Source organism: Mustela nivalis (genome assembly GCF_964662115.1).
Source record: "Mustela nivalis genome assembly, chromosome: 8".
Classification (NCBI taxonomy): domain Eukaryota; kingdom Metazoa; phylum Chordata; class Mammalia; order Carnivora; family Mustelidae; genus Mustela; species Mustela nivalis.
The window spans coordinates 25,382,827-25,408,555 of record NC_139027.1 but is presented as its reverse complement, the minus strand read 5'-3'; the positions used below and the strand labels follow the sequence as shown (position 1 = coordinate 25,408,555).

The window sequence follows — 25,729 nt, the reverse complement described above, 5'->3', positions numbered from 1 at the left end:
AAACATCAGTAAGTATACAAATGTATCACTCTGGAACATAAAAGAAAAACACCATGCAGTAATATTTGATTTCTCTGGGAAAAAGACCATGGAATTAGCTCTTAATGAATTAGGCTGCATAAACTTTGTTACTGAAAATAAACATTACCCACTGCTAGAATGAACATTACTCATTTTACTGCCTCCAATATGTAAAGCACTGCATTACATCCACAATCAGAAAATGATACCCAATATTAAAGGGAAAAGCAAAAAGAATTTAAGTCATATGACTATTATTCACCTTTTTTTTTCTTGCCTTTGATCATCTTTATTCAAAATTAGCTATCCAAAATGATTTGACAATTATACAAAAAACAAATTTCAGTTTTTATACAGCAGGCTTTTCTTCTATGGTAGGTTTCTTTTCTGCAGATTTCTTCGCAGCTGCTGGCTTCTTGGTAGCTGCAGCATTTTTGTTTTTGTTTTTTTCTGCAAAAGGTTTCTTCTGCTTCTTCACACCCTTCACACTAACAGCTTTCTTTCCCTTCTTCCCCTTCACAGGCTTCTTACCTGGAACCCTCTTCCCATCTGACTTGGCTTCTGAGTCTGTTGCCACCTTATCCACCCAGAACTTATGACTCTTAGCCTAGCAAGGAATGGTGTTCTGGCACATGATCTTTGCACAGGGGTTTAGCTTCAACAGGATTCTTGGGCTCTTCAGTGGATTCTTCTTCAGGACTCTGCAATGAATCCCCTGGCACGGTGCTCAGAGGGCTCTTTGGATCTCTGGGCCTTTCAAGGTTCTGCTAAGTAGTGTATTAAGCATCTTGTGCATGGGAAGGTTGTAATTCCTCTTGAAGGAGGCAGTCTTGTGCCAAGTGCCATAGAGATGGTCTACTTGCAGAGTACTTTCAGTCCAAATGCAGAAACATCACACATGCCCATCAGGGGCAAGTTTCAAAATGTTCAATTTGCCTACATTAAGTAAAGTAATTCCAGAGATGGTTCTGAAGGCCATGATGATACCAGTGTCCTCATTATAGATGATGCAGATCCCCTATGCTGGATACAACGATGGTTTCTCATTTTACTCTTGCCAGCTCTCATTCACTAAGAGTATCATAGACTTTTCCGATACCATTCTAGGCTTTAAGTTTTTTAAGCAATATAAACTCCTTGGTCCTCTTGAAGCCACCAACTTTATCTACAAACACCAAAGGAAGTTCAGGAACTTCCTCAATACCATGACTTTTAGAAATGACCAGTGCTGGTAAGGCCAAGGCAGCCTGGGCAGAGCAAATGGCATATCATTTCCGTGTCATGTTCACTCTGCGATGCCAACGGCACCAGATTTTGTCTGGTGCAAACATGCATGCCCCACAACACATACTTCTAAAAGCACCCTTGGCAGAACAGTGAGTCCCACTACCTTGAACTCTGCCAGTATCCCAAGACTCAGCACTGGTTTATGACTTGTTAATTCACTAACAGCTGTGTGCTGTTTTTGCGCAAGCTGGTATGAACAAAGTTCACAAGAGCAGGTCAAATGGGAGCCTTGAACACAGAAGGCAAAGTAACATTCTTGCCAGATGATTCCCCTTTTTCAGAGTACGCTGATATCAGTGATGAGCACACGCCATCATAGGGGTAGGAGACAATCACGCTCTAAACCTGGTAGTTCCTATAGGAAAAGCTGCTAATCACCTTATTTTTCTTTTCTGAATTAGAAATTCTTTTGCTCTCAGAGATGTCTCAAAGTTCATAACTAAAGTTCTATGCCTTAAATAAACCTTACTTTCCCATCCTTCTCACCCCTTATTCAACATATATTTATAGAACACCTAGCATATGCCAGCCTGTACTAGGGTATGAGTATGTGAAGATTAATAAACCAAATTTCTGCTCTCCAATAAGTTAATCTAAGTCCAGAGTGAGGATACACTATAGAAATTAAATCAACTATACAGCATGATGAGTGCTATCAGAAACCATCTAGAGTAGAAGGCAGCACCAAAGGCAGTCTCAACACTGCTGCTGGTGGTGGTGGAAAAAGCTTACTGCAGAGGGCAAGCTTTCTGTGAATCACAGATAAGGAGTTCATCTTGCAAATAAGAGAAGGAAATCTATTTCAGATAAAGGGAATATCACATAAAAAGGATAAAATTATGAGAGAACGTTAAGACTGAGAAGTGACCAATGGATGAAATAAGCACAGCCCCAGCAACACACACAGCAGTAACTAAAACACTCTCTTCAAGAAAAAGGGAGCAAAGATTGCATATGCTAAGATACACATACAGTTTTTAAAAAGACAGAAAACAAAGAAAAACACCAGAAAGGCTGGATCTTAAAGAGTAAGAGCCTTTAACCTTGCTATCTTCACCAATGAGTATCTTTAACTGTTTTCTAGATTTTCTTGAACATAGCCAAATCAGAGCATATCAAAATAATTAGGACATTATGAAAGGACAGTGTTTTATTATAACAAGAATTCATTCAGAGAATCTAACTGAAATGTATTTATCATATTTAACCAATCTGGTTACTAAGGCCAAAGCCCTAAGACAGAACTGTGAAAATTATCTACTTCACTAAAATTCTTAATTTTGAAATATATTTTTATTAAAAAACAACAACACACTCAGACTATCTTAAATAAAACACAATTTAAGGAACGTACCCGTTATATCATGTGTCAAAGGTTCATCTATAGTTTCCAGCAACTGAACGGAAGACTGCTGTAGGGAGTCATCAGAGTCCCCAGCTGTTGCAGCGACGTCATCGCTCACTGCTCCCTCCTCCATGGCTTCTGCAGCTACTGGGGCCAGCAATTCCCCTGTAGGAAAGAAAAGAGTCATAGCTGTCTGAGTAAGTTACTAACAGACCTCCAAAACACATGACAACATATTTTTCCTCCAGTTTAGAGAATGATGGCATGTATGTGCTACCAACTATAAAAAAGAGTCTGAGGCAAAATATTCCCCACCTACCTAAGGAAATGCTAGGACCCACTGCATGATCTTTAAATATTAAAGACAAGTAATATCATGCTTATAGAAAATGTGTAATATGAACAGCAGTTACTGTAATTACTTTACATACACTAACTCGCTTACTCCAAACAACTTTAGAAGGAAGGTACTCTTATTGTCCTTATTTTACAGATGAAAAACCTAAGGCACGTAGAGCCCTCAAGGCCACATAAAGTACTGATAAGCAACCCATTATTGATATTAATAATGAAACCAACTAGCTATAATATTACTGTGCTTTAACAACCTAACTCCTCCACAAAGACTTAACATTTATGCAACTGTCAACATAGTTAAATACAAAAGTAATTCTAAGTAATTGCTAAGGCAGTTAACATTAAATAGACCTTTTCACTTCGGAGGTTATAGTTCCTTTTAAATGTTACTTACTCAAGCTATGACAAGCTAATTTGGATATATCCTTTAAAAATCCGGACAAACCTGCTAATATATCCTGTAGCATACACGTTAAGGAATACTGAGCCCAAGCACCACCCCAAGATATATCTCCTCTATTGAAGTCAGTTCCAACCAAAAGTAATAGTAGTCTTTCCAGCTGAGGTTCATTGACAATCTCACACAGATGTATAGTCGGCCTCGTGGCATTTGCAATACGTGCAAGAACCTGCAATACATTTTATGAAATTACAGCAATTACATATGTTTTCTCCAAAACCAAACTGTTGGAATAATACTTTTCAATGATGAGATACATTTCTGGCATCAAAATAATTGCTTGAAAAAAAATAATAATTGCTTGAGAGGGAATACAAAGAAATGTATTTTCATGATCAAATATTAAAATCTCATTAAAAATTGTGGAATAGTGGGGTGCCTGGGTGATTCAGTCGGTTAAATGTCTGACTTGTGATTTCCACTCAGGTCCCAGTCTCATGAGTCTGGGCTCTGAGAGCAGCCTGCTTCAGGATCCATGTTCAGGGGGGAATCTGCTTGAGCTTCTCTCCCTCTGCCCCTCCCCACAACGTATGTGAGAGCTCCTGAGTGTGTGTGTCTCTCTCTCAAAGAAGGAAAAGTCATTAAAAACAAATGAACAAAATGAACAAAAAAAAAAACCAAAAAAACCCTTCTTGGTGGAATAGTTAAAAATTATTTTTTTTTAAAGATTTTATTTATTTTTTATTTGACAGAGAGCGAGATCACAAGTAGGCAGAGAGGTAGGCAGAGACAGAGGGGGAAGCAGGCTCCCTGCCGAGCAGAGAGCCAGACTCGATCCCAGGACCCCGAGATCATGACCCAAGCCGAAGGCAGCGGCTTAATCCACTGAGCCACCCAGGCGCCCCTAAAAATTATTTTTTAAAAAACAATAAATATGCTCCAAAAAAGCCTTCAGGGTATTAAAACACTTTCATTACCATAATTTGAAACTTATTTGTATACTTCCTATTTTAATTAAGAGAAAAAAAAGGAGCTTTCAGATAGACATACCCACCTTATATACATTTCAAATCTACATTAACTTAGTTTTAACTAGGTTATAATATAAATCACATCTCCTAAGAAGTGTGACAAAATATTTTTTAAGCCTTTCAAGGCATAATTTTAAAAATCTGACTTACATAAAGGAAAACCAATAAAAGCACTATTATTACTCTTAATCATAACCAATTAAAGAATGCATTCTTTCTTTTTCTTACCCTCTCAGTCTGTAACTATAAATTATGCCTATTAGTTTACTTACCTTACAAACAAACAGTAAGAGATCTGCATGACAGGTAAAATCCATGGAGAGGAGAAACAGAGTAAGTTTCTGCACTACTGAAATACAACGTTCATGAGCCAGGGTAAACGGAAGTGGTTCTATCTCTGGACTTTCTTTTGTTGTTGTAACTTCTGTGTCTAAATTAGAACGGGACCATTCTGCTGTCCGACGTAACCTAATTAAATCCTTGAAGTGCTACACAGAAAAATTTACAGTATTTAAATCAGTGTTTGCCAAATGAAAATTCTTCCAGTATATATTTATTAATGGAATGAAAATATTCACTCAGGAAATTCACAACTTCTAAGGAATAAAATTTTAGATAAACCATAGATTCAACATAAGATTATTAAAAGCTATAATGACCAATATGCCTAAAGTCCTGGTTAGAGTAAGGTACTGGACTTATAACAGAATTTCAGAAAAGTGACATTCTATATAAAAGCTGCATTAGGTCAAATCTAACATCTTGAATAAACACAATTCATAAAAAGTGGATGGATAAAGAAACCTATGTAACACAACTTTAAGTATAGAGTATTAACTCAAGTTATCTCAAAATCTGATGGAATAAATATAACCTCATATTTATAGAAACACAATAAATAAAACTAGTTGCTACATGTGTTATTCCCCCAAATTAAAAAATATGTTACATTGTATTTTAAAATTTTATTTACAAATCAATGGATTTAATTTTCACTTAAGAACACATTAAGAAAACTGTACATTTCCTTGAATCTTTTATTTTTAATTTACTGGCACACAATCCACTTTAAAGAGAGCACTTTGGAAACATAATGTAAGTCCACATTTATCATATATTTCCTTGAGTTAAAAGCTATCTTCCCTCAAAAAAAAAAAAAAAGGTTTAGAATAGATTTTTTCATTGATAGGCAGAATAACAAAACCTTAAGTTTCTTAATTATTATTAAAAATATTTAACTAAATTGAAATATTAGAAAGGAAAGTGATCATCCCAAAATAATTACATTAAAAAGCAAAGATCATACCTTTGAGGTAGCCTGCTTTAGTTTTGCTTGCTCTACCAGAAGTTTGTATGATGATCCCTTGTTACTTTGTATTTTTTCTTTTTCCATCTGTTCCACCAAAGCTTTCTGTTTAGCTTTTAGTAGGTTAAGTTGCTTTAAAAAAATAAAAAAAGGAAAATTAATCTAACTTTTTAACCTAAATTAAGCTAACAGCGTTTAAAACAACAAAGTAATTATATACCTCACAGATTTTATCCATCCAACTGATGGAATAAATTATTCCCTGATTTAGTTTTAACTGTATTGCTGATAAGTCATTTCAAATCCCAAATGATCTGTCCATGTTATAATTAAGATTTAATTCCTCATCCATGGGAAAAGGGAAGTAAGTGGAAAACTTTCTTTATGTAAGCAATTAATGAGAAGGATAGATACTTTCTGGAGGAAAGTAAGTGTTCTTAAATATATGGGGAAAATATTTTTATTACACAATATTCTCAGTTTTATTTTTATGGCAATCTCCCTTAAGATTAGTAAATTTTTTAAAATGTCTTTGTTCTTTATTAATTAAAATTTTATCCAGTTAACTGTAGATATATAGATCTAAGAAATAAGAGAACTCTCTTAGACACTTTACCCAATTTCCTCCAATGATAACAATTTGTAAAGCTGTAATAATACTGCAACAGAGTACTGACATTATAAAATTCACCAATTTTATTCAGATTTCTCTTCACTTCTACTCGAGTTTATGTCTGTGTTTGTGTACTAGTTCTACATATGTGCGGACACATGATCTGCCACGATAGTACCATCATCACTAGGATCTCTCATGATGTCCTTTTAAATAGCCCACCCATATCCCTCCTATCCCATGGGCCCAGTCCCTAATCCCTGGCAACTACTAGTTAGTAGCAATGAATCAAAACAAAGACAAAAATGTCTGCACAAAAGACCTTAAAAATCCATTGAATGACTTAACCACATCTCCATGTAAGGCAGAACATTATTCTAAATAGAAAGTCACTAAAAAGTGATAGCCATAATTATAAATGAATACTTTAGTTAAGAACGTAATAAACCTACTTCTTCAGAGAACATTTCCTTAATTTCTATTTTTGATAGCTGTTTTTGTTATCAGGAAAAAAATTAACTAACATAAAGAAAAAAACTAACTACTATAAAGAAATATTCACTGGGCTGTAATCCCCATATATGAAGAAAAATGTATCCTAAAATAGAAACAGCATACACATTTATTAGATGATCAACATATGTGTGTATAACAGCTACTATAAAATAGTATTTTCAGAAAACTGTCCTAAAGGCTCAAAGATAGAACGTGACAATTACAATAAAAAAAAAAATTTTTTTTTAGTATTTTTTATTTATTTATTTGACAGACAGAGATCACAAGTAGGCAGAGAGGCAGGCAGAGAGAGAGAGAGGAGGAAGCAGGCTCTCCGCGGAGCAGACAGTCCGATGCAGGGCTCGATCCCAGGACCCTGGGACCACGACCCGAGCCCAAGGCAGAGGCTTTAACCGACTGAGCCACCCAGGCGCCCCAACAATAAATATTTTTTTTAATTAATTTCAAACCACAATCTTAATCAGCAACTTTAATTACTATAAAAAGACATTTTTTTCTTAAACCATTTGAGAGTAAGCTGGCAACATGCTGAACAGCCACCCTTGAATACTTTAGTGTCCATTTCCTAGAAACAAGATTCTTTCCTGCAACCATAATAAAACCATTAGAAACAGAGAATATTGATACACTACTACCAACTATGCCTCACATCCCACTTTTAAGTTTTTCCAGTGCCAATAATGTCCATCATAGTAAAGAATAAAACAGTAATATTTTATTAAGAAAAATCTACTGGGTTTATACTCTAGGTTTATTTTCCAACTTCATATCCTAAATTAAATACAGCAAGCATAAATGTTAAGTGTTCAGTAAAATCAGCTGTTTTAAAATGCAAATTATTACCACATAAAATTAGTTCAGAGTAAAAAAAATAAAGAGTTGAGGGAAAAGCTTCACATCATTTTTCTGGCAAAAGATCAAACAGCTCAGCTGAAAAATTTTAAAGTGAAAATAAATAATTCAGTGCTAAGCCCATGTTTTTAAAAAGGCCTAAAGCTTCCACAAACTTGTCAGATCCAATGGATTTTCATATAAACTCTAATTACAGTTCAAATCAATTATACAAATATTTATTGACAATACACTAGGCTCCATACTATGTATCAAGGATATAACATTTAACCCTGTATATGCTGTAAAAGAAAGAGAAAGACCCATTTAAAAAGGTAGTAACAATAAAGTAAGGGCTCCTAAGAATCTGATATCAGGTATAAATTCACTATTACACAGTAAAATGTGTATCGAACAAATTTTATGTGCAATTTCAAAAGTGATCATGGAACCAACTGAGGAAAAAAAACCAGATATGCACAAGTGTCCTCCCATTAAAAACCACATTCTAATATATGAATATATTGTGTGAATATAATTGTGTGAAAGATTTAGCGTGTCTGCATGCAAATGTTTGCATGATAAAAAGAAACATATATGTGCATCTGTGTGTATTTCAAAAAGAAAAAAACCAACACTAAAGGTTTTATCAACAGGCAAATGGATTAAGAGATTCTGGAACATTCACGGAACGGTGGTCAAGAATTAAAAAGAACCACTGATACACTCAATATGGATGGATCTCAAAAAAAGTCATTTTAAGCAAAAAAAGCTAGGTATAAAAGAGCACTCTGCATGACTCCTAACAATACTTTAAGAAATGATTTACTCACCCTGAACTGCACAAATTTCAAGTTAACAAAATAAAAGAATCCCTACCAAAATTTATGATGAATATAACAAAATGATAAAATACAGGACACATGGGGAATATACTGTATGGGATACTACCCTAATCTGGAAGGCAGCTATGCTCACCACTATACCACCAACACATATTATCCTAATTTGGGAAACAGAGAGGTCCTCTTGGAGGAAGTGATTATAAACTCATGCCTAGTAAGTTAGGTCATCTCAGCAAAAGAGTAATCTATGTGGTTTGGGGGGGCGGGGGCGCGTGGGGAGGAAAGGTACTTACTACATGCAAAAGTCCTGGATGAGAAAACTGGGGCTGGTGGTTCATAAATTCAAATTCAATATGGCTAGACTAAACTTCAAACGTGTAAGTTACAAACAGGGACCCATGATAGAACCCTGAAGTCCTGTTAAGGACTCTTGACTTTCAAGCACAGGTCAACTGGAAGCTATCAAGAATTCAAGAAAGAGGGACACCTGGGTGGCTCAGTTGGTTAAGCGGCTGCCTTCAGCTCAGGTCGTGATCCCAGGGTCCTGGGATTGAGTCCCGCATCGGGCTCCTTGCTCGGCGGGGAGCCTGCTTCTCCCTCTGCCTCTGCCTGCCTCTCTGTCTGCCTGTGCTTGCTCGCTCTCTCTCCCTCTGTCTCTGACAAATGTATAAGTAAAATCTTTTTTAAAAAATTAAAAAAAAAAGAATTCAAGAAAGAAATGATAAGGATTAAGAAAGAACAAAGACACCTTGTGACTAGACGGAAAAAAAAAAAAAAAAAGACGGCCTCTTATTTAGACAGTATTAACAGAGAGGGGAAGAGGTAGACACTTTAAAGGACCTCACCAAAAATCTGTAAACTACAAACTGTTGCCATCTTACAAATAAAGAAGCTCAGTCTCGAATCTGTTAAACAACTTCCCTAAGTACCTCCTTAAACAGCATACCTAACACCTGATAACGACAAGTCTGTCTTATGCAACTTAAAGCAATGTTCTCAAACATTAAAATTAAAAAAGCATACTGAAAATTACCTGTTTATGATGAACTAGCTGCTTTCTGATTTTTCTGGAATATAATCTATCAAGGCTACTGCTGCCTTTGGAAGACCTATTTATGCTCTGAGTGTGCAGATTATTGTTAATAAAACTCCACTGGTTACCTGAAAGAGCAAGAAAAAGTTTTATTAGTAATTCCATTAAATGTGACTTTAAAGTACTTTCTATACCCAGAAAACACAAATTTATAAATGTGTCAATCATGACGAAGTGGTTTTAAAGAAAATTAACCATTATTAGGAAATGGCTAGTAAGATTTGACCCTAGAAAGCTACTCTAGACCCTAAATGACTCTAAGATCAGAGTTTCCTGTCTCCAATATTTCCTTTAAGACAACAGCTATTTTCCTCCACAGTTGTTTAAGATTAATTTTTAACAACATACATCTGATGTAACTCAATTCAAAAACAACAAATGGCTCACTACTGCCTATTTCAAACCCAAGCTTTTGTGTAAGGACCCAAAAAGAGGATATTCAATAAATTGACTTAATGAATGCAAAAATAAGTTTAAAAAATCATGCTATGTAGCTCTACTTTTTCTCATTTTTAAAAAAATGTGTCCAGACTATTACTTCAAGTATCATTCTTCTGCTCAACATCACACTTGACCCATCTCCAATTACTTGTTCATGCCTGCTTAACCTAAGGACATCTTCTCCTATTCTCTACTATCCATTTGTTAAGACAGTTCAAATTTTTCAAAACCTATAAAAAATGTCTTCCACCAATGCACTTCCACAGTATCTGAATGATATAAATAAAAACTAAGATCTCTGATACTGTAATATTCCAACTTCATGTGATAGTTATATGTAGCTGTGTAGATACCTCTATATCCTATGAGTGAACTGGCTCACAGACTCTAAATATTTAAGACATATTTCCTCTACATGCAAAAAATTCCCCACCCTTTTCCCAAACGTAATGTGCACCAAAATCAATTGATTCATCGATCTATAACACACCTTGAGGGACCTTTTTTTAATACTAGAAACCTGACAATGTGTAAAATTCAATTTTATGGCACTTAAATGACTGTATTTAGATATAAGATTTAGCTATTTCAAAACCTTTATGAAAACTGTTGTTAGCCTGGAAGTAGGGGAAGAAAATAATCTGTCTTGCAGTTGGATATCATATAATTTGAAAATTTTTCTATGCCTCAAACTTTTATGAAGACTGAAACTCAAAAAAACAAACAAAAAAAGAACACCAATCTGGGAACTCCTATATCTAAGCATAAAAGCTCTTTATACTTAATTAGAACTCTACTTCTTCATATTGATAAATAGAATGACACACTATACTCAAAGAACATAAAGAACTCTTCACATATTTCTAGTCATAAATTCACTTACATGTATGCCATTAGAAAGTGTTTAAATGAGCATGAGGAAAATAACCTAATAAAAGCCATGCTTGTATCCAGACACTAAAAGTCATGCTCAAATAAGGGGCTGGTCCATAAAGTCCTTCAAAAATAAATTTTATCCTTAAAACAGATTCCCAGTAAATTTAATTCATATTTTACATAAATTACATACAGCTGGAAACTCCAGGCCACTAGCCAGTTCTGGAACAACTGCATAGTCACTCAAAATCCCCACCAATAGATTATTATAAACTTCTGATACCTGTCAGAAACCTCTCCCTGTCTTTACCATTCAGAGGCTTTTTTGCAGCTGCTGCTTCATCTTCAACAGTGGCCACATAATCCAGCAATCTGGACACCAGCATCACGACCCAACTGATCATGGGAATATCTAGCACTCCTATACGCAGGTGACAGTGGAAAAAATAATCAGGTGACTCTAAGAGTTCTAATGAAGTCTGAGAAGATAATTATGAGATAAACATCTTATAAATTAAAAATATACCATATCATTACTAACATTAATATTTACTTATAATAAGCCTCAGAACTGGAACCTGTGGCCACACCCTTAATCTAATGGAAGACAAATGTTTTATGTTATGAAAATAGATTCTTGATTATAGGTTGAATCCAAGAGACAATAATTTATAAACTAGGAAACAGGTATAAGGTCCAATTTTCAGACTTCCAGGTAACTAAATTAAAAAAATCTCTCAACTTCCTAATCATATATAAACTAAGTTCTAAAGTTTTTGTTCCAATAACAATTTTGTTGCTCGGATGAAATTCATTATGAATGACCAGAAAAGCAACCGTACCTAAAACTGAGACTTAATGAAGAGTCCGATTTTAGTTATGACAATACAGAAAAAAACATGTTTCAATAGTTTCCAGATTCAAAATTCAAATAATGAAAAATAGATTTATAAAGCAATAACCATATGGCAATCAATCATATGAAAGTCTACATTCTAAATTCTATAGCATGAAAGTATTAGCAAAGTGTACAGCGATGAATATTAAAAAAAGTACTTCACAACCAGACATTTCCACTTTAAATAATACCTTCTGTTCTCCTATGCATGGGTAACTGTGGCTGAAGAGGTGACAACAAATTATCCAGCAGATTAAGTAAGCTTTCTAATACTCCACTATTACTAAGTGATCTCTGACCAATGCAGGAAAGTAACATGAAGACCCTAAAAAAAGAGATACAAATAAAATACCAGTATGAATCCATTTGTTCATTTAAAAAATAATTCACACTGAAATTTAACAAATGATACAATACGCTGTTCTTAGCATGAGTTATACCTGGAGCTACAAAGTTAAAATTAACTCTTTCCAAACTCTTGGTTATATTTCATAACTATATCCATACAAAATCCAGCAGAGAATTTTATCATAGTTTCAAAGAATACATGTAACACATAAAGTAACATAATCTATAAGGAAATACTTGTAAACACAGATCTATAAACTCCACAGATATAGTCAGGAAACTAAAGAATGTAGTCTACTGTATCACCGTATAATCTTCTTCAATATGTGCGTTGCTGGGCATTCCCAAACCCTGGTAAGATGTGCTTCATTTAACCACTCAGGATCAATCTACATGCATAGAATTTCAAAATCTGAACCCTAACTGTGAAAAGTAGAAATTACTAATAAAAACTCCATATTTTCTGACCTACCTATCTTGTGGAAAGATGAGAAGCTGCTCTGAATTGTACAATTCCTGAAGAACATTAGAAAGAAACTGACCCCACCATCTTTCACCACCACAGAGTTGAACAAGTAGAAGACCAGTATGCAAGCGTATCTTTGGGGTTCCACTGATGCACAAGTGTTTAAAAAGCTCTTCACAGGCCTGGGCATGAAACGTGCTCTGCAAAACTGCAGGAACAGAGTGTCCTATTACAGAACAGAAAACAGTAAAATTTCCTATTTAAGCGTATGCTGTAATACCAGTATCAGCATACCTAAATACGCTTTTTTCTTAACAGCAATCAGTAACCAACTGTAATTCTATTTATTTTGCTATTCATTTATTTATTCTTTGTATGTAGAATTTTAATTGTTAAATGCTGCAAGAGGAGAAAAGCTAGCATTTGAATCAACTATATTTCTTGTGTGTGGGGTTGGGTGATTCAGATAGTTGAGTGTGTATATCTGTGTGTGCATGTGTAATGACCAAAAATAGCTCTTGATTAGAAAATGACAGTATATTGTTGAAATTTCACCATAACCATATTTAATATTTTGCCAGACAAAATGAGGTACTGCATCCACAGTGAAGATTCGAGTTGAAAATCCATTTAAAACCAAAAAAAGGAGAAATATGGGAGAAAAAAGGAGTTAACCATTTCATAAACATTTCATTTCATAAACACATTTCATAAGTGCTCACACAGAAAGAATATCAAAATGAACAATACTAGCAAATACTAACACAACAACAAAAAAAGAAAATAATATCAAACATATTTCCAGCATTTAAAGAACTGAAGCCAAATACAAACCATTGGAAGAGTGAAGAAGACTGAGCAAAGTGTCCAGTAAGTATCTGATGATGGTCCGCAACTGCTCTGTGGAAGAAGTCTGAATTAAATCTTTTGGATCTGACGTTTCACTTAGTATCTTCCGACTTGCACCAAGAGCTACTTTGAGCCTCTGCACTGCATTATGAGCCAAATTCAGTTGAAGCTGTAGCTGAATACAGTCTTGATAGGCAGAAAAAACTCTACTGTCTTCTTCAACTGCCTTGTCTGGTTTTCGCAAAAAGTATTGTGCATTGTTAGCACTGTTAAGAGGAGGAAGATCGATACTTTGCAAAAGAGTTTCCAGTCGATGACAAGCTAAGTTATACCTGTGAATAAAAAATGTACAAAACAATTCCTGCAATGTTCCATTTTACATATATGTACCAATGCACACTAAAAATTAAATCTCTAGAACATGTTAACAACCATTAAAAAGAACTAATCCTTTGTTAAGTACTAAATGAAGTCAATTATCTAATCATAATATTGTAATTTATCAATTATTATAACATTCTAGCTTCCTACTTCCTTTTTTCTTTTTTAAAGTTTATTTCTTTTTTAGTAATCTCTACACCCACTGTGGAACTCAAACACACAGCTCAAAGATCAAGAGTCACTCCTCTCACTGAGTCAGTTGGGTCCTCCAACCTTTTGTTCTTCTCTATACATCTATGCAAAAATATTTCTTGAAAAATATATAAGACATACAAAGTAAAGGGTTTCAGTAAGATTAAAATATACTGCAATTTTCTAATAACCTGCACTGTATATCCTCCTGTAGAGCAACCATCATTGCTAAATGCTGGTCAATTTCTGGTTGGTTTGCAGATTCACCCTCTCCCCTTAAAGGATCATGCATTAACTTCAGTTCGCTTTCCCAAGGCAAGATATACGTGTGACCATAGTAAAATCCTAGGGGGATTTTGGCTCTGGCATTTGTACTCCCATAACGTCCAATGACAGTGATCTGAAATTAAGAGAAAAATGAAACATGAATATACATACACATCCATTTGCAAAAATAAAATTCAGAGCAATGTATTTAAGAAGATAGTTATACTTTTTAATTATATGTCTGAGTATCTCTCATAACTTGTTGGAAAGATGGAAAGCATATCAATTCACTGTCTTGCAGATCTTTACCTTCATAAATCTACACACAGGAGGTGGTATCAAATCATGCAGAATTAGTGAATGTGTGCTTATATCAGTTGCCACTACCAGTCGCCTCCCATCCACCTCTTCTCCTAATGTCCAAATGTCAATTGACAAGGAGGCCAAATCTCCACAAGTGGGAATCAAGACATCTGTCAACAGTATTGGTCTGCCAAAATCCAAGGTCACAAATCTCCTTGCTCCTATCAGAGAGAGATAGTAAGAGTTGACAAAAACTATCATTGTTGCAATTAACCAAAAGATACATTCACAAAAACAGTTGGGAACATGCATCTTAAAAAATGAAATCAACTTATTAAACAACAAACAGATGGGAAGGAAAGTAAATAAGCAGTCCTCAAAAATTCTCTGAAACCTCAATCCATGCTAGTTCAGGCTTAAAGAAAAAAGTATACTAGAGTAAGTTGTTATTGCAACAGCAATCAACTGTACATACAAGCTTAATTTAAAATTTTAGAGTTGAAAAACGTTATTACCAAAAACAGTACATGGATTAATTCTAAAAAGTATCTATGTAATCTTTTTCAGTCATCTGGTCACTTCCTAAAACTTGTCCTAATAGATGCATTAATGATATCAAATTGTACTGCTTGATTTTACTGTTCTCAAGCCTTACTCATTTTCTTACAGAGTTAGATCTCACAGTGCAGTTACGATGTAAAGTAAAAGTACAAGGCAGAAATCACACAAAGTCACTACTACCACTAAAAAACAATCCCTCAGGAAGGTCCTCCAATAAAGAGAGACACAGCTTATCCCAAATAGTGTTTCTGCCCAGGTACCGACACATCACTGTCTCTTCAGCTACTTAGTACCAAGTGCAGTTGATGGCTTACTCTCAACGGCCACACTAAAGAGGCAGGAAGCCCTTCTGTGTAAGCACCCAAATCATACCCAGTGTGGTTGAGATGCTCACACTAACGAAAGGCAAAAATTATCTGAGAGGAACAGAAAAAGAGCAGACTTGCATCTCTCATCTCATACACACTTCAGAATAAGCCTGATTAGTAAAACAGTAGACAGAATCATTAACAACAGAATTCTTTTTCTTCTTTACCAGGTTGGGGTGAGGAGCACTTAATAAACTTAAGAGCTGCATTTTACAGTGAAGGGCCCTAGCGAAACTGCTAGAACCCATGCTATTTTCAATGGAGCTGGTTTCGCAGAAAAAGGTAGTTACCAATACTTTCCTAAACAGAAAAACCATTAAAGAACAAAGAACGTAATTCTATAATCTACAGTCAATTCCACTGCTAAACAGCAAACTGCAGTGTAAACAACTGCTCACATTTCATAACACTGCACACCAACTAGTCACATTCTAAATGTTAGACGCTAATGGTAACACCAGTGAAGGATTAGTTCAACAGGAAACACCATCAAGAATTTTTTTTTTAAAAGATTTTATTTATTTATTTGACAGATAGAGATCACAAGCAGATGGAGAGGCAGGCAGAGAGAGAGAGAGAGAGGGAAGCAGGCTCTCCGCTGAGCAGAGAGCCTGACGCGGAACTCGATCCCAGGACCCCAAGATCATGACCCAAGCAGAAGGCAGCGGCCCAACCCATTGAGCCACCCAGGCGCCCCAAGAATTTTTGTTTTAAAAAACTCTCTCTTCCAGGGCGCCTGGGTGGCTCAGTGGGTTGGGCCGCTGCCTTCGGCTCAGGTCATGATCTCAGGGTCCTGGGATCGAGTCCCGCATCGGGCTCTCTGCTCAGCAGGGAGCCTGCTTTCTCCATTCTCTCTCTCTCTCTCTCTCTCTCTCTCTCTGCCTGCCTCTCTGCCTACTTGTGATCTCTCTCTGTCAAATAAATAAATAAAATCTTTAAAAAAAAAAAAAAAACTCTCTCTTCCAAAGAAACAGCCTGATGCAATAAAGCAACTCTGGTTCAACTATTCATACGATGAAAGGTGACACAGTATGCATTATATTCATATTATTCTCTGCTATAAAACACAGATTCTGTTGAATTCTGCTGCAGTCCACGCCCAGAATTAACAGTTTGGTAGGATTATAAGGTTAAAATTGCCCATAGTTTACTAGGTAAACATGCTCTAATTGAAAGCCCCTATCGCAGTCACAGGTAACTAGCATAGACGTATAGCCACAAAATTATGTAAAATTCGAATTATTGAGACCAGGAAGTGTTATTAATGTTACTCAGTTATTAAAATCAGCAGTAATTCTATCTGCTATTTTCTGGAAACAGTTTCAACATCAGAGTGCTGGTGTTAGGAATACTGAAGCGTGATTTCCAGTGTCATGAAAACTGAGCAGCTACAACGGAAGTCGACCCTTCTGTCCATCCCAGTTCAACAGGCAAGATTCACATACAGCTCAGATACAGGGTCTGGGTAAAACTTAGCCACCCTACCCAGCAGCTCCCCTATGCTCAACAGAGTGAGCACACAGCTAAGCCTTATGTGGTGCTTATTCTTGGTAAAATGTGCTTACCTAGGAACAGATGGGATTTACTCGCAAGAGAAAATCAAACTACAGAGTAAGACTCAGAGGGCTGATAGACTAGGCAAGAAAAATATTTTAAGAAAGGCAAATATTACCTGAATGCATTCGCTCTATAATAATGGACTGGTGGGGTGGAGGCTGAAGAAAATGTGAAGCATGAGAAATTGCAAGAGCTAGGCCAGAACCAAGTGGATTCTAGAAAAGAAAAAAGTGTAACTCTATATTGATATTATTCTTGCTCTATACAAACTAATAACTGTAATACCATATTAACAAGTCCCATTTCCTGATGTATATTCTATAACACTTTATAAAACAATCTAAGTTGATGTATCAAGTTGGTATAAGAAAAGTTTGCCTTCTCAGGTTAGCATATACATTAAAATATTTTTAAATGTCTAAGCGAACACCTATTAAAAATATAATAATTTACCATTCTGGACTTGTTGGAATTTTTGTTATGTGCAGCAAGACTGACTGTTGGGGGATCAATAACTGAGCCTGGGAAAAGCTGGGCAAGTTCGGCATTAATCACAACGGAAACTGCTTCATTGGGTGGGGTGAGTGGTGGAGTCATAAAAAGTGGTGTTGTTTTTGGAGTGGGTGGAATAACATCGGATGGGTGGATGAAGAAGCCGGGGGCCGCCGCCGGGTTGGAAGGCACAGAGTTGTGAACAGGACCTACTGCTGAGGCTGCCGACGCCGCGGCAGCTGCTGCAGCCGTCGTCTGATGTAACTTGGCTTCCAGCTTTGCTTTCTGCAAAAGAAGTAAAAGCACAAGATATAGACTAGTCTTGCCTGCACAAATTGTGGGGAGCAGTACACAGGAAAAGAGCATACAAAGATAAACATGGCCTGATTAAGTAGATCTCAGTTAAATAAAAATGAAATTAAACTAAAAAATGGACTCAACATGAACTGAGTATTTCTTCACTGTTATCGACTTCATTAAACATCTGATATACAATTTCCTGTGCTTGGGGGTAACAAGGACTTCCACAAAGCAAAGGTGGAAATGAAGAACAACAAATAAATGTAAATAAGGAAACAAAATTCTCCTCAAAGCAAAATATTAACAAGAGGAGGTAGATTCTCACAGTGCCTAACCTAATATAATGTCACCTACAATCATACAGATCACAATTAGACCACAATGAAATCTCCAAAGCATCTGCCATTATTACTAAATTTTAATCCACGTGAATTCAATTCATCTCTAAAATGTTTCAGGATCTCCAATCCATAAAAATCCTAACTGGTAACTGTAATGTTTGACCAAGAGTGTTGAGACTAAATGGATTTTACTTAAGAGCCTGCCCCCCAAAATATTAAGTATAGTCCTGCAGCTGTTTATCAAATAATTTGTTTTAAATTTAGATATATCACAAAGACGTTACCTCCATTTTTGTAGAAAATGATTAGCTCAGATCGGTCAACCTACTTTCCTTTATGAAAATAATGATCATTTTTTACAGTACTTTTTCAGCTTTTGAAGTTTAGAGACAGCATGAACAAAGAGCCAAAGAGTCTCCAACCTGTTGCTGAAGCTTCAAAAGCTGCTGCTGTTTCTCTTGCAGCACCTGCAGCTGTTGCTCGGCTGATGCCATTGCATGAGAGAGAGACTGCAAAGCTACCTGGGCTGCTGAACTCAGGGCTGTCGAAGCTTCCCCAACTGTCCCCGATGACAGTCCACCTACTGCAGGAGTAACCCCGAAGGAACTCACTGGCATAAGACAAGGGGGGGAGAAAAGGGATGAGGAAAAGGTTCACATAGAAACATATTCCAAGTATACTATTTTGACATTAAAACTCCAGTTTCATTTTAAAAGATAAGAATCTATAAAGTATCAATAGGAAAATCTTAATGTTAAAAGCATATTGATTGATCCTAACAGTATTCGAGGTTAGGGAATCTGGGGAACTACTTAGAAATCAAAGAAAATTATTGAGCTTAAAAATAGTTTCAGCATATAAAAAATTTCATTTAATGGGGAACTACTTATAAACCAAAGAAAAATTGTTGAGCTTAAAAATATTTTCGGCATATAAAACATTTCATTTAATATGGCCAAAATAAAAACACAAAACAAGAGTAATCAATTTGAGCATAACAAACTGAAATTTGCTTTACTAAGTTCTCCTATAGCAATACCCCTTACTCCATCCCCCAAAAAGGTCCAAAAAAACCTTCTCATCTCCATTTTTTTAATGATGTCCTGTTATAAGGACATCATTAAAAAAATCTGATGATACCTTATTTCCTCATTTTAAAGCATAGCCTAGACAGAGTCTGGCCCCCCAAGAATAGGTAAAGCAATGTTTCCTACCAAATGCTCCCCTGAACTCTAATATGGAGAGAAATAAGCCCGATTTGACTTACGTCAAATAATTCTTGTACATACTGCTTAGCCATGAACACTATCACCCTTAAAGAATACAAAATTCCTGTAAGCTGAATAATTTCTTTGACTTTCCTTTTCAATGTTACTCAAATACACATTATAAAAATCATTCTTGCTTTCCCCGTTAAATATTTACCAATATTTGTGGAAAACATTTTAGAAAAACCTAAGATAAAAGCTTAATTTCACAACTTAATGAAACAGGTCACCATAAAATAAGAAGTAAAAGCCAAGTTTAATAACAGCATTAACATTTATATTCTAATAGGCTAGAAAGTTTACTGAAAAGTTATATTGAGGAGGGATAACGGCTACAGTAGTAGCAAATGTTTAGTGTGCATTACCATGTGACCCTGTTTTAATTAATTACATATTCAATAGATGAGCAACTCTAAGAAGCAGATACTAGAACTCTGTTTCTTAGTTACTTGTAGAGCTCACAGTGGTAGAACTAGAGGTGGAACTAAGGACAATGTGGAACCAAAGCCAATGGGAGGGCAGGCACAGTGCTAGGCATGGAACTTACATCAACTCATCTCATCTTTGTAAGGGCACACAGGTAGTTACTAATGTTATCCCATTTTACAGGTAATGGATCTAAAGCTGAGGGAAATCATTTGCTCATAAATACCTGAAAAAGTGGGCGGGAAACAACACCCAGGTATCTGACAGTCTATTTTAACATCTAACAATGCTGTCCTGCGCCACGATTCAAAAAACTATTAAAAAAATTAAGCTGTAATCAACAAGACAGCAATAAATGAAACTGTGCATAGCCTTACAATTAAAAGTGTCCTCAACTTACACACACACACACTTATTATACAACACACACACTTATTATACAACACCCATACTATGACTCATTCAACTTTCAAGAATTCAACTATACAAGCATAGTCAAAAAAAGAGCAATCATAATTCACTTAAGCTATGTGCCCCAAAATGAAATGCATCCGCTTCATCAAATGGTCCACCAAAGAAACAGCTATTAATTCCAACAATAGAGGGCTAATTATCAGACTTACTGAAGCACTGATATTGTATTTGTACTTTTTGGGTCATTAAAGTACTTTTCAATATTAACCATGTGGAGTTTGGGCCTTCACTCACTTTAAAATCCAATGCTTGAATAATACTTATGGGAAAATGAATTAAGTCACCAAAAACACATAAGAGACATAAACAATCTGAAAGAAGTAAGTCACCCTACTACCACAAAATTTTAAAATCTTTTGCCAAGTCTGAGTTTTCAATATCTTTTTCTATTTTTATCCTAGGAGCATCAAAAACCAGATATAAAAATAATGGAGATGAGAACAAAATAAAAATGACTTATGACCATCATTCCTATTCAGTATCATGTAGGAAGTCCTAGAAAGCACAAAAGAGCAAGAAAAAGAACTAAATGATATGATTAGGAAAACAGTAAAGTAAAACTCTTAACAGATGCCATGACTGTGTCTATAAAATGTCCTTAAGAGGGTATGTGCTTTGGTGAGTGCTGTGAAGTGTGTAAACCTGGTGATTCACAGACCTGTACCCCTGGGGATAAAAATATATGTTTATAAAAAATTTAAAAAAAATTTAAAAAAATTAAAAATACCTCTTTAAGGGATACCAAAAAAAAAAAAAAAGATGTAATGATTAACTGCAGTTTGAAAATACATCCAAACTGGATGTAGACAGTAGTCTCACAGGATATAATTATAATGTATATATTTTAATATATAGATGCTAATTTGAATGTTATTGAGCTTAGTTTGTAAAAACTGTGATTAAAGTCATGTACAGATTCCATCATTACTTATGTTATTAAAATCTTATAAGTTCTAATATCAGCAAAAGTCTATTTCAATTGAAATTTGCACCAAACAAATTTACTTTTGTAGTAGAAGTAATTTCTCCATCTTATGAAAAAGCATCATTTTCTCATTTCATTTCATTGACTTTGTTAGTTGTTACTATTACATATTAATTTTAAATGGAAAAATGATTAGAGTTATAGTAGATATAATACATCATCAATAAACACACTGTACCAGAATAAAAAAAAAAAGTCCTTAAGAATCTACAAGCTATTAGAATGAGTAAACTAATATAGCAGTATCACCACATGAGATTAATATACACAAATCAACTGTATTTCTATACACCAGCAACCAAATAAAAAAGGAAATGAAATCAAGAAAAGTATCACCGATAGCAGCATTAAAAAAATCTAATAGGGATATTTCTTAAAAAGATGTGTATAACATCAACACTGAAAACTAAAAAACATCTCCCAGGGTAACTGAAGACCTAAGTATACTAAATATACCATGTTAATGAAGTAAAAGGTTGAATATTAAGATGCCAATTTTCCTGAACTGATTTATATTCAAATTCTTAAGAAAAAAATGCTTTTTGGTGTATACATTGTCAAGTTGACTCTAAAATTTAAACGGAAATACAGAGATCTAATGTATAGCATCCTGATGATAACTTTAATGCTGTATTATATACCCAAAAGTTGATAAGAGTAGTCTTAAATAATTCTCGCCACAGGAAAAGAACTCATAATTACATGACAAAACAGAGGTGTTAGTTAATGCTATGATGGTAATCATTTTATAATATATAAATGTACCAAACCAATACACTGTATACCTTAAACTTGCTCAGTATTATATGTGAATTATATCTCAATAAAGCTGGGGGTAAAGTGGACATAAAAAAGACACAGAAGCTTTAAGAAAACTATAAGAATAAAAATGGTGGGTTTCACTTATAGGTATATACTCAGGAACTGAAAACACGAAAATGAACACAAATTTGCTGCATGGCAGTATTTTGCTTAACAGACAAAAAGAAGTAACAACCAAATGCCTGTTAACTTCTCAGCAGATAAACAAAAGAAGGCATATAGAAGTTGTTTTCAAAGTGGTATGTCCAGACAGTAGAATACTATCCAGTCATAGGAAGGAATGATGTACCAGTATATGCTAAATGGATGAAACATGAAAACACTGTAATATTTTTAATCTGGTTTGATACTTTGTCTTTCAGTTGGAGTATTTATTCACATTTAATGTAATTACTGATATAATTACTTGATCTTCCTTCTGTTCAGTGTTATGACTGTTAAATTCATTTGTATCAGTGCATGCAGTTATTTGGTTCTTTTCCATTGCTATTTAAGATTCTGTTGTCTGAATAAAGCAAAATTTGTGTGTCTACTGTTGATTAGCATACTACTGATTGATATTTGGGTTGTTCCATTGTGATGCTTTTCGTGCTACTAGATATGCTATTTTCTTGGAGATGAATGTAGAAGTTGACGTGCTGTTCCATAGGTTTTCCACATATTCAACTTTAGGAAGTAGCGTTAAACAAATGTACTTTTTAATTTTCCAAACGTTTGAGGATTTTCTAGTTATCTTGATATTGATTTTTATTTAAATTGCTGTAGGGTCAGAAATTACTCTGTCAGTCTTGTATACTATGTTAGGAATCACAGAGGATCAGTTTTTATTTTTAAGTATTGCAGGAATACATGACAATAATTGTTTACTCCGCACTTGGTGAAGTGTACTCTATCTGTTTGGGCATATTTGCTAATTGTGTTCCTCAGACTCTGTCTTTATTAACTCCTTGGTTTCTAAATGAATTAACAATCATAACGCTGAACAGAAGGCAGATCAAAAAACACATAAAAGCAGTTTTATATTATAAAGGCTATATTCAACCAGAGATCAGACATGCATAATTAAGGGTTTATACAGTGAAACAAACAAAAACCAAGCAATGACTACTCTAAAAGTGAGGACAATGTGTATCTTTTAGAGAGCAAAAGAAAAATAAGTGGAAGGGGACATGAAAATAGCCTTTAGAGTGTTGGATATATTATTTCCTGATTTGGTGGTCACATGTACAGTTTGTTTTGTCATAAATTGCCAGTTATATATTCGTTATCTGCATTTTTTTCATAAAAGCATCGTATTTCACAATTAACATGTTTCAAAAAAAGTAAGTAAGAAATTGAGAGACTACAGTCACCTTTTAGCGCCCTATGACTACTAGTCAAGACTTTGCCCTAACATTTGATGAAAGTCCTTCTCCTGGTGGTGGTTTCAGGGCAGGCAAAATACAGATAGGATTGCAGGTATAGGAACAATATCTTTGGAAAAGAAAGAAGGTGGTTCCATTGCTTCCTTTATAGGAGAGGAAAGGGAGTGTGAAGGAATATTTCTCTTTTACAAAACTCTTATATTTGTTATAAAATTTCATACCTTCTAAATGCCTTACTTACTCAAACACATGAATTTTAGACCCTTACTTTCAAAAGAGTTCCAAGAAATAGTGTGATTTATAACAAAAAAGTTCTCTGAAAGTTCAATTCTTGTCATGCATTTTTATATTCTAGTATATATGTATTTCTCTACAAAATGACTATAACAGTCCAAGAGAGCAAACAAAAATTTCATCCTTTTGGCATCGTTATTTAACAGAAAGGTTAGATTTTATTTGAAAACTCTCATGTAAATTACACAAGGCAAAGATTTCACTTAGTGGTTACTTCCATAATTAGAAGATATAAGGTGATTCTGAATAAGAAGGCACTTGAAAAACTGATAATTTCCTTTTAAAACCCTGCTTAAGATTAAATTTTTTGTAGCTTCTCAAGCTAAATGTTTATACTTTCTGTTAAACTGTTGAAGATAACAAAAAGAAATCCACAAAACACAAAACCACCAATGGCAGAATTCATTCCAGACACTATTCAAACTCTGTGACTATAAAATTAAGATAAAACCATATCTAATGTTTTTAACTATAAAAATTTCCATTATTTATGCCAAGACAGAATTATAAATACTGATCCTATGACATGAAGGAAAAAAAAAAATCACAGAAAAGAAGGTATATAAAAAAAAAACAAGAGTTCCCAATGATTCATTTAAAACACCAATACTATGACATATTCAGCACACTGAAATATTACTACATATATCTAAAGGTGCTTTAAAATATCTGGAAAAATAATATTCCCTCTACATTCTTCTTAACCTTCTCAAAGATATTATATATTGTGAGCTTTAAATGCAAGAAGTAACATTATGATGCCAAAACTACATACACATAAGACTGGCCAATAGTTGAAGAGAGTTGAAGCTACGTAAAAGAAATGTAGTCTGTTGTACTTTTCCTTTTCCTTTTGTTATGTTAGATATTTTCCAAATTAAAGGGCTTCTAAAAATGCACACACATAAAAATACAGTGTTTTAGAAGGTAGGAAAAAAAACTATGAACGAACATAGAAAAATATGGAGAACTACTTTTGCTTTTTTCCTCATTGTTAAGTTTCTATTTAACGTAACATCAAAGGCACTTACACATAATACAAACTGATATTTAAGTACTTATACATACACTTTGTTTTTACTTCAACATAAAATGTATAATAAAAAGAGTGAATAATAAAAGAAGGTATATACCAGTAAACGTACTTGCATCATCCCTTTCTATTCTGGTGCCATCACTAGTTGACACACAAGTAAAGTGCAGGGGTTCAACTTCTAGAAGTCCAGTGAGAGATGTGAAACTACCTTCGGCAGCTGTGCAACTACTGACCTTTCCATTTCCTGTTAAAGAGACAAGTTTTATGCTATGTAAGTCAATTTTTAAAAGGCAAAAGTTATATGGAAAAGTATAGCTGCTACTTCAATTTCAATTAAAGCAGCTATATAAACACACAACCCTATGCAGTACTGCAATGGACATGAGATTAAGAAAACTCACAAACAGAAGATTAGCATTACATACAAAGCAACTTACTGGCCATTAATATGAAACCGTAACAAGTGATTCAGATTTTCAATGAGGAAAAAATAATGAACCACTATTAATATTAGCTATTTTTTAAATAGAGTATTTTTTAAAGATTTTATTTATTTATTTGACAGAGAAAGAGAGACAACAATAGAGGGAACACACGCAGAGGGAGTGGGAGAGGGAAAACCAGGCTTCTGGCTGAGCAGGGAGCCCAGTGTGGGGCTTGATCATAGGACCCTCGGATCATGACCTGAACTGAAGGCAGAAGCTTAACAACTGAGCCACCCAGGTGCCCCACTAATATTAGCTATTACACAATCCGTTAAGAATGCATAAAATCA

At 34.8% G+C, this 25,729-nt stretch overlaps 1 protein-coding gene and 1 pseudogene across 2 annotated transcripts in view; both read right to left on the bottom strand.

The window, feature by feature from the left end:
* The window catches only part of BIRC6 (baculoviral IAP repeat containing 6), a 137,555-nt gene extending 112,349 nt beyond the window's left edge, over positions 1-25,206 (bottom strand). The window contains exons 1-15 of the mRNA XM_082745293.1: positions 25,064-25,206; positions 18,708-18,895; positions 17,606-17,929; positions 17,268-17,367; positions 14,673-14,887; positions 14,288-14,496; positions 13,509-13,855; positions 12,681-12,900; positions 12,052-12,185; positions 11,273-11,383; positions 9,586-9,713; positions 5,748-5,879; positions 4,714-4,929; positions 3,456-3,639; positions 2,663-2,818 (exon numbers count right to left, since the gene is read on the bottom strand). Of these exons, the coding sequence (XP_082601419.1) occupies positions 2,663-2,818; positions 3,456-3,639; positions 4,714-4,929; positions 5,748-5,879; positions 9,586-9,713; positions 11,273-11,383; positions 12,052-12,185; positions 12,681-12,900; positions 13,509-13,855; positions 14,288-14,496; positions 14,673-14,887; positions 17,268-17,367; positions 17,606-17,929; positions 18,708-18,895; position 25,064 (2,665 nt within the window). The 5' untranslated portion in view covers positions 25,065-25,206. The remainder of the gene's footprint in view (positions 1-2,662; positions 2,819-3,455; positions 3,640-4,713; positions 4,930-5,747; positions 5,880-9,585; positions 9,714-11,272; positions 11,384-12,051; positions 12,186-12,680; positions 12,901-13,508; positions 13,856-14,287; positions 14,497-14,672; positions 14,888-17,267; positions 17,368-17,605; positions 17,930-18,707; positions 18,896-25,063) is intronic.
* Positions 93-1,622, bottom strand: LOC309871144 (large ribosomal subunit protein uL4 pseudogene; annotated as a pseudogene). Its single transcript has one exon. The product of its transcript is annotated as a large ribosomal subunit protein uL4 pseudogene (transcript).
* Positions 25,207-25,729: the final 523 nt, after the last annotated feature.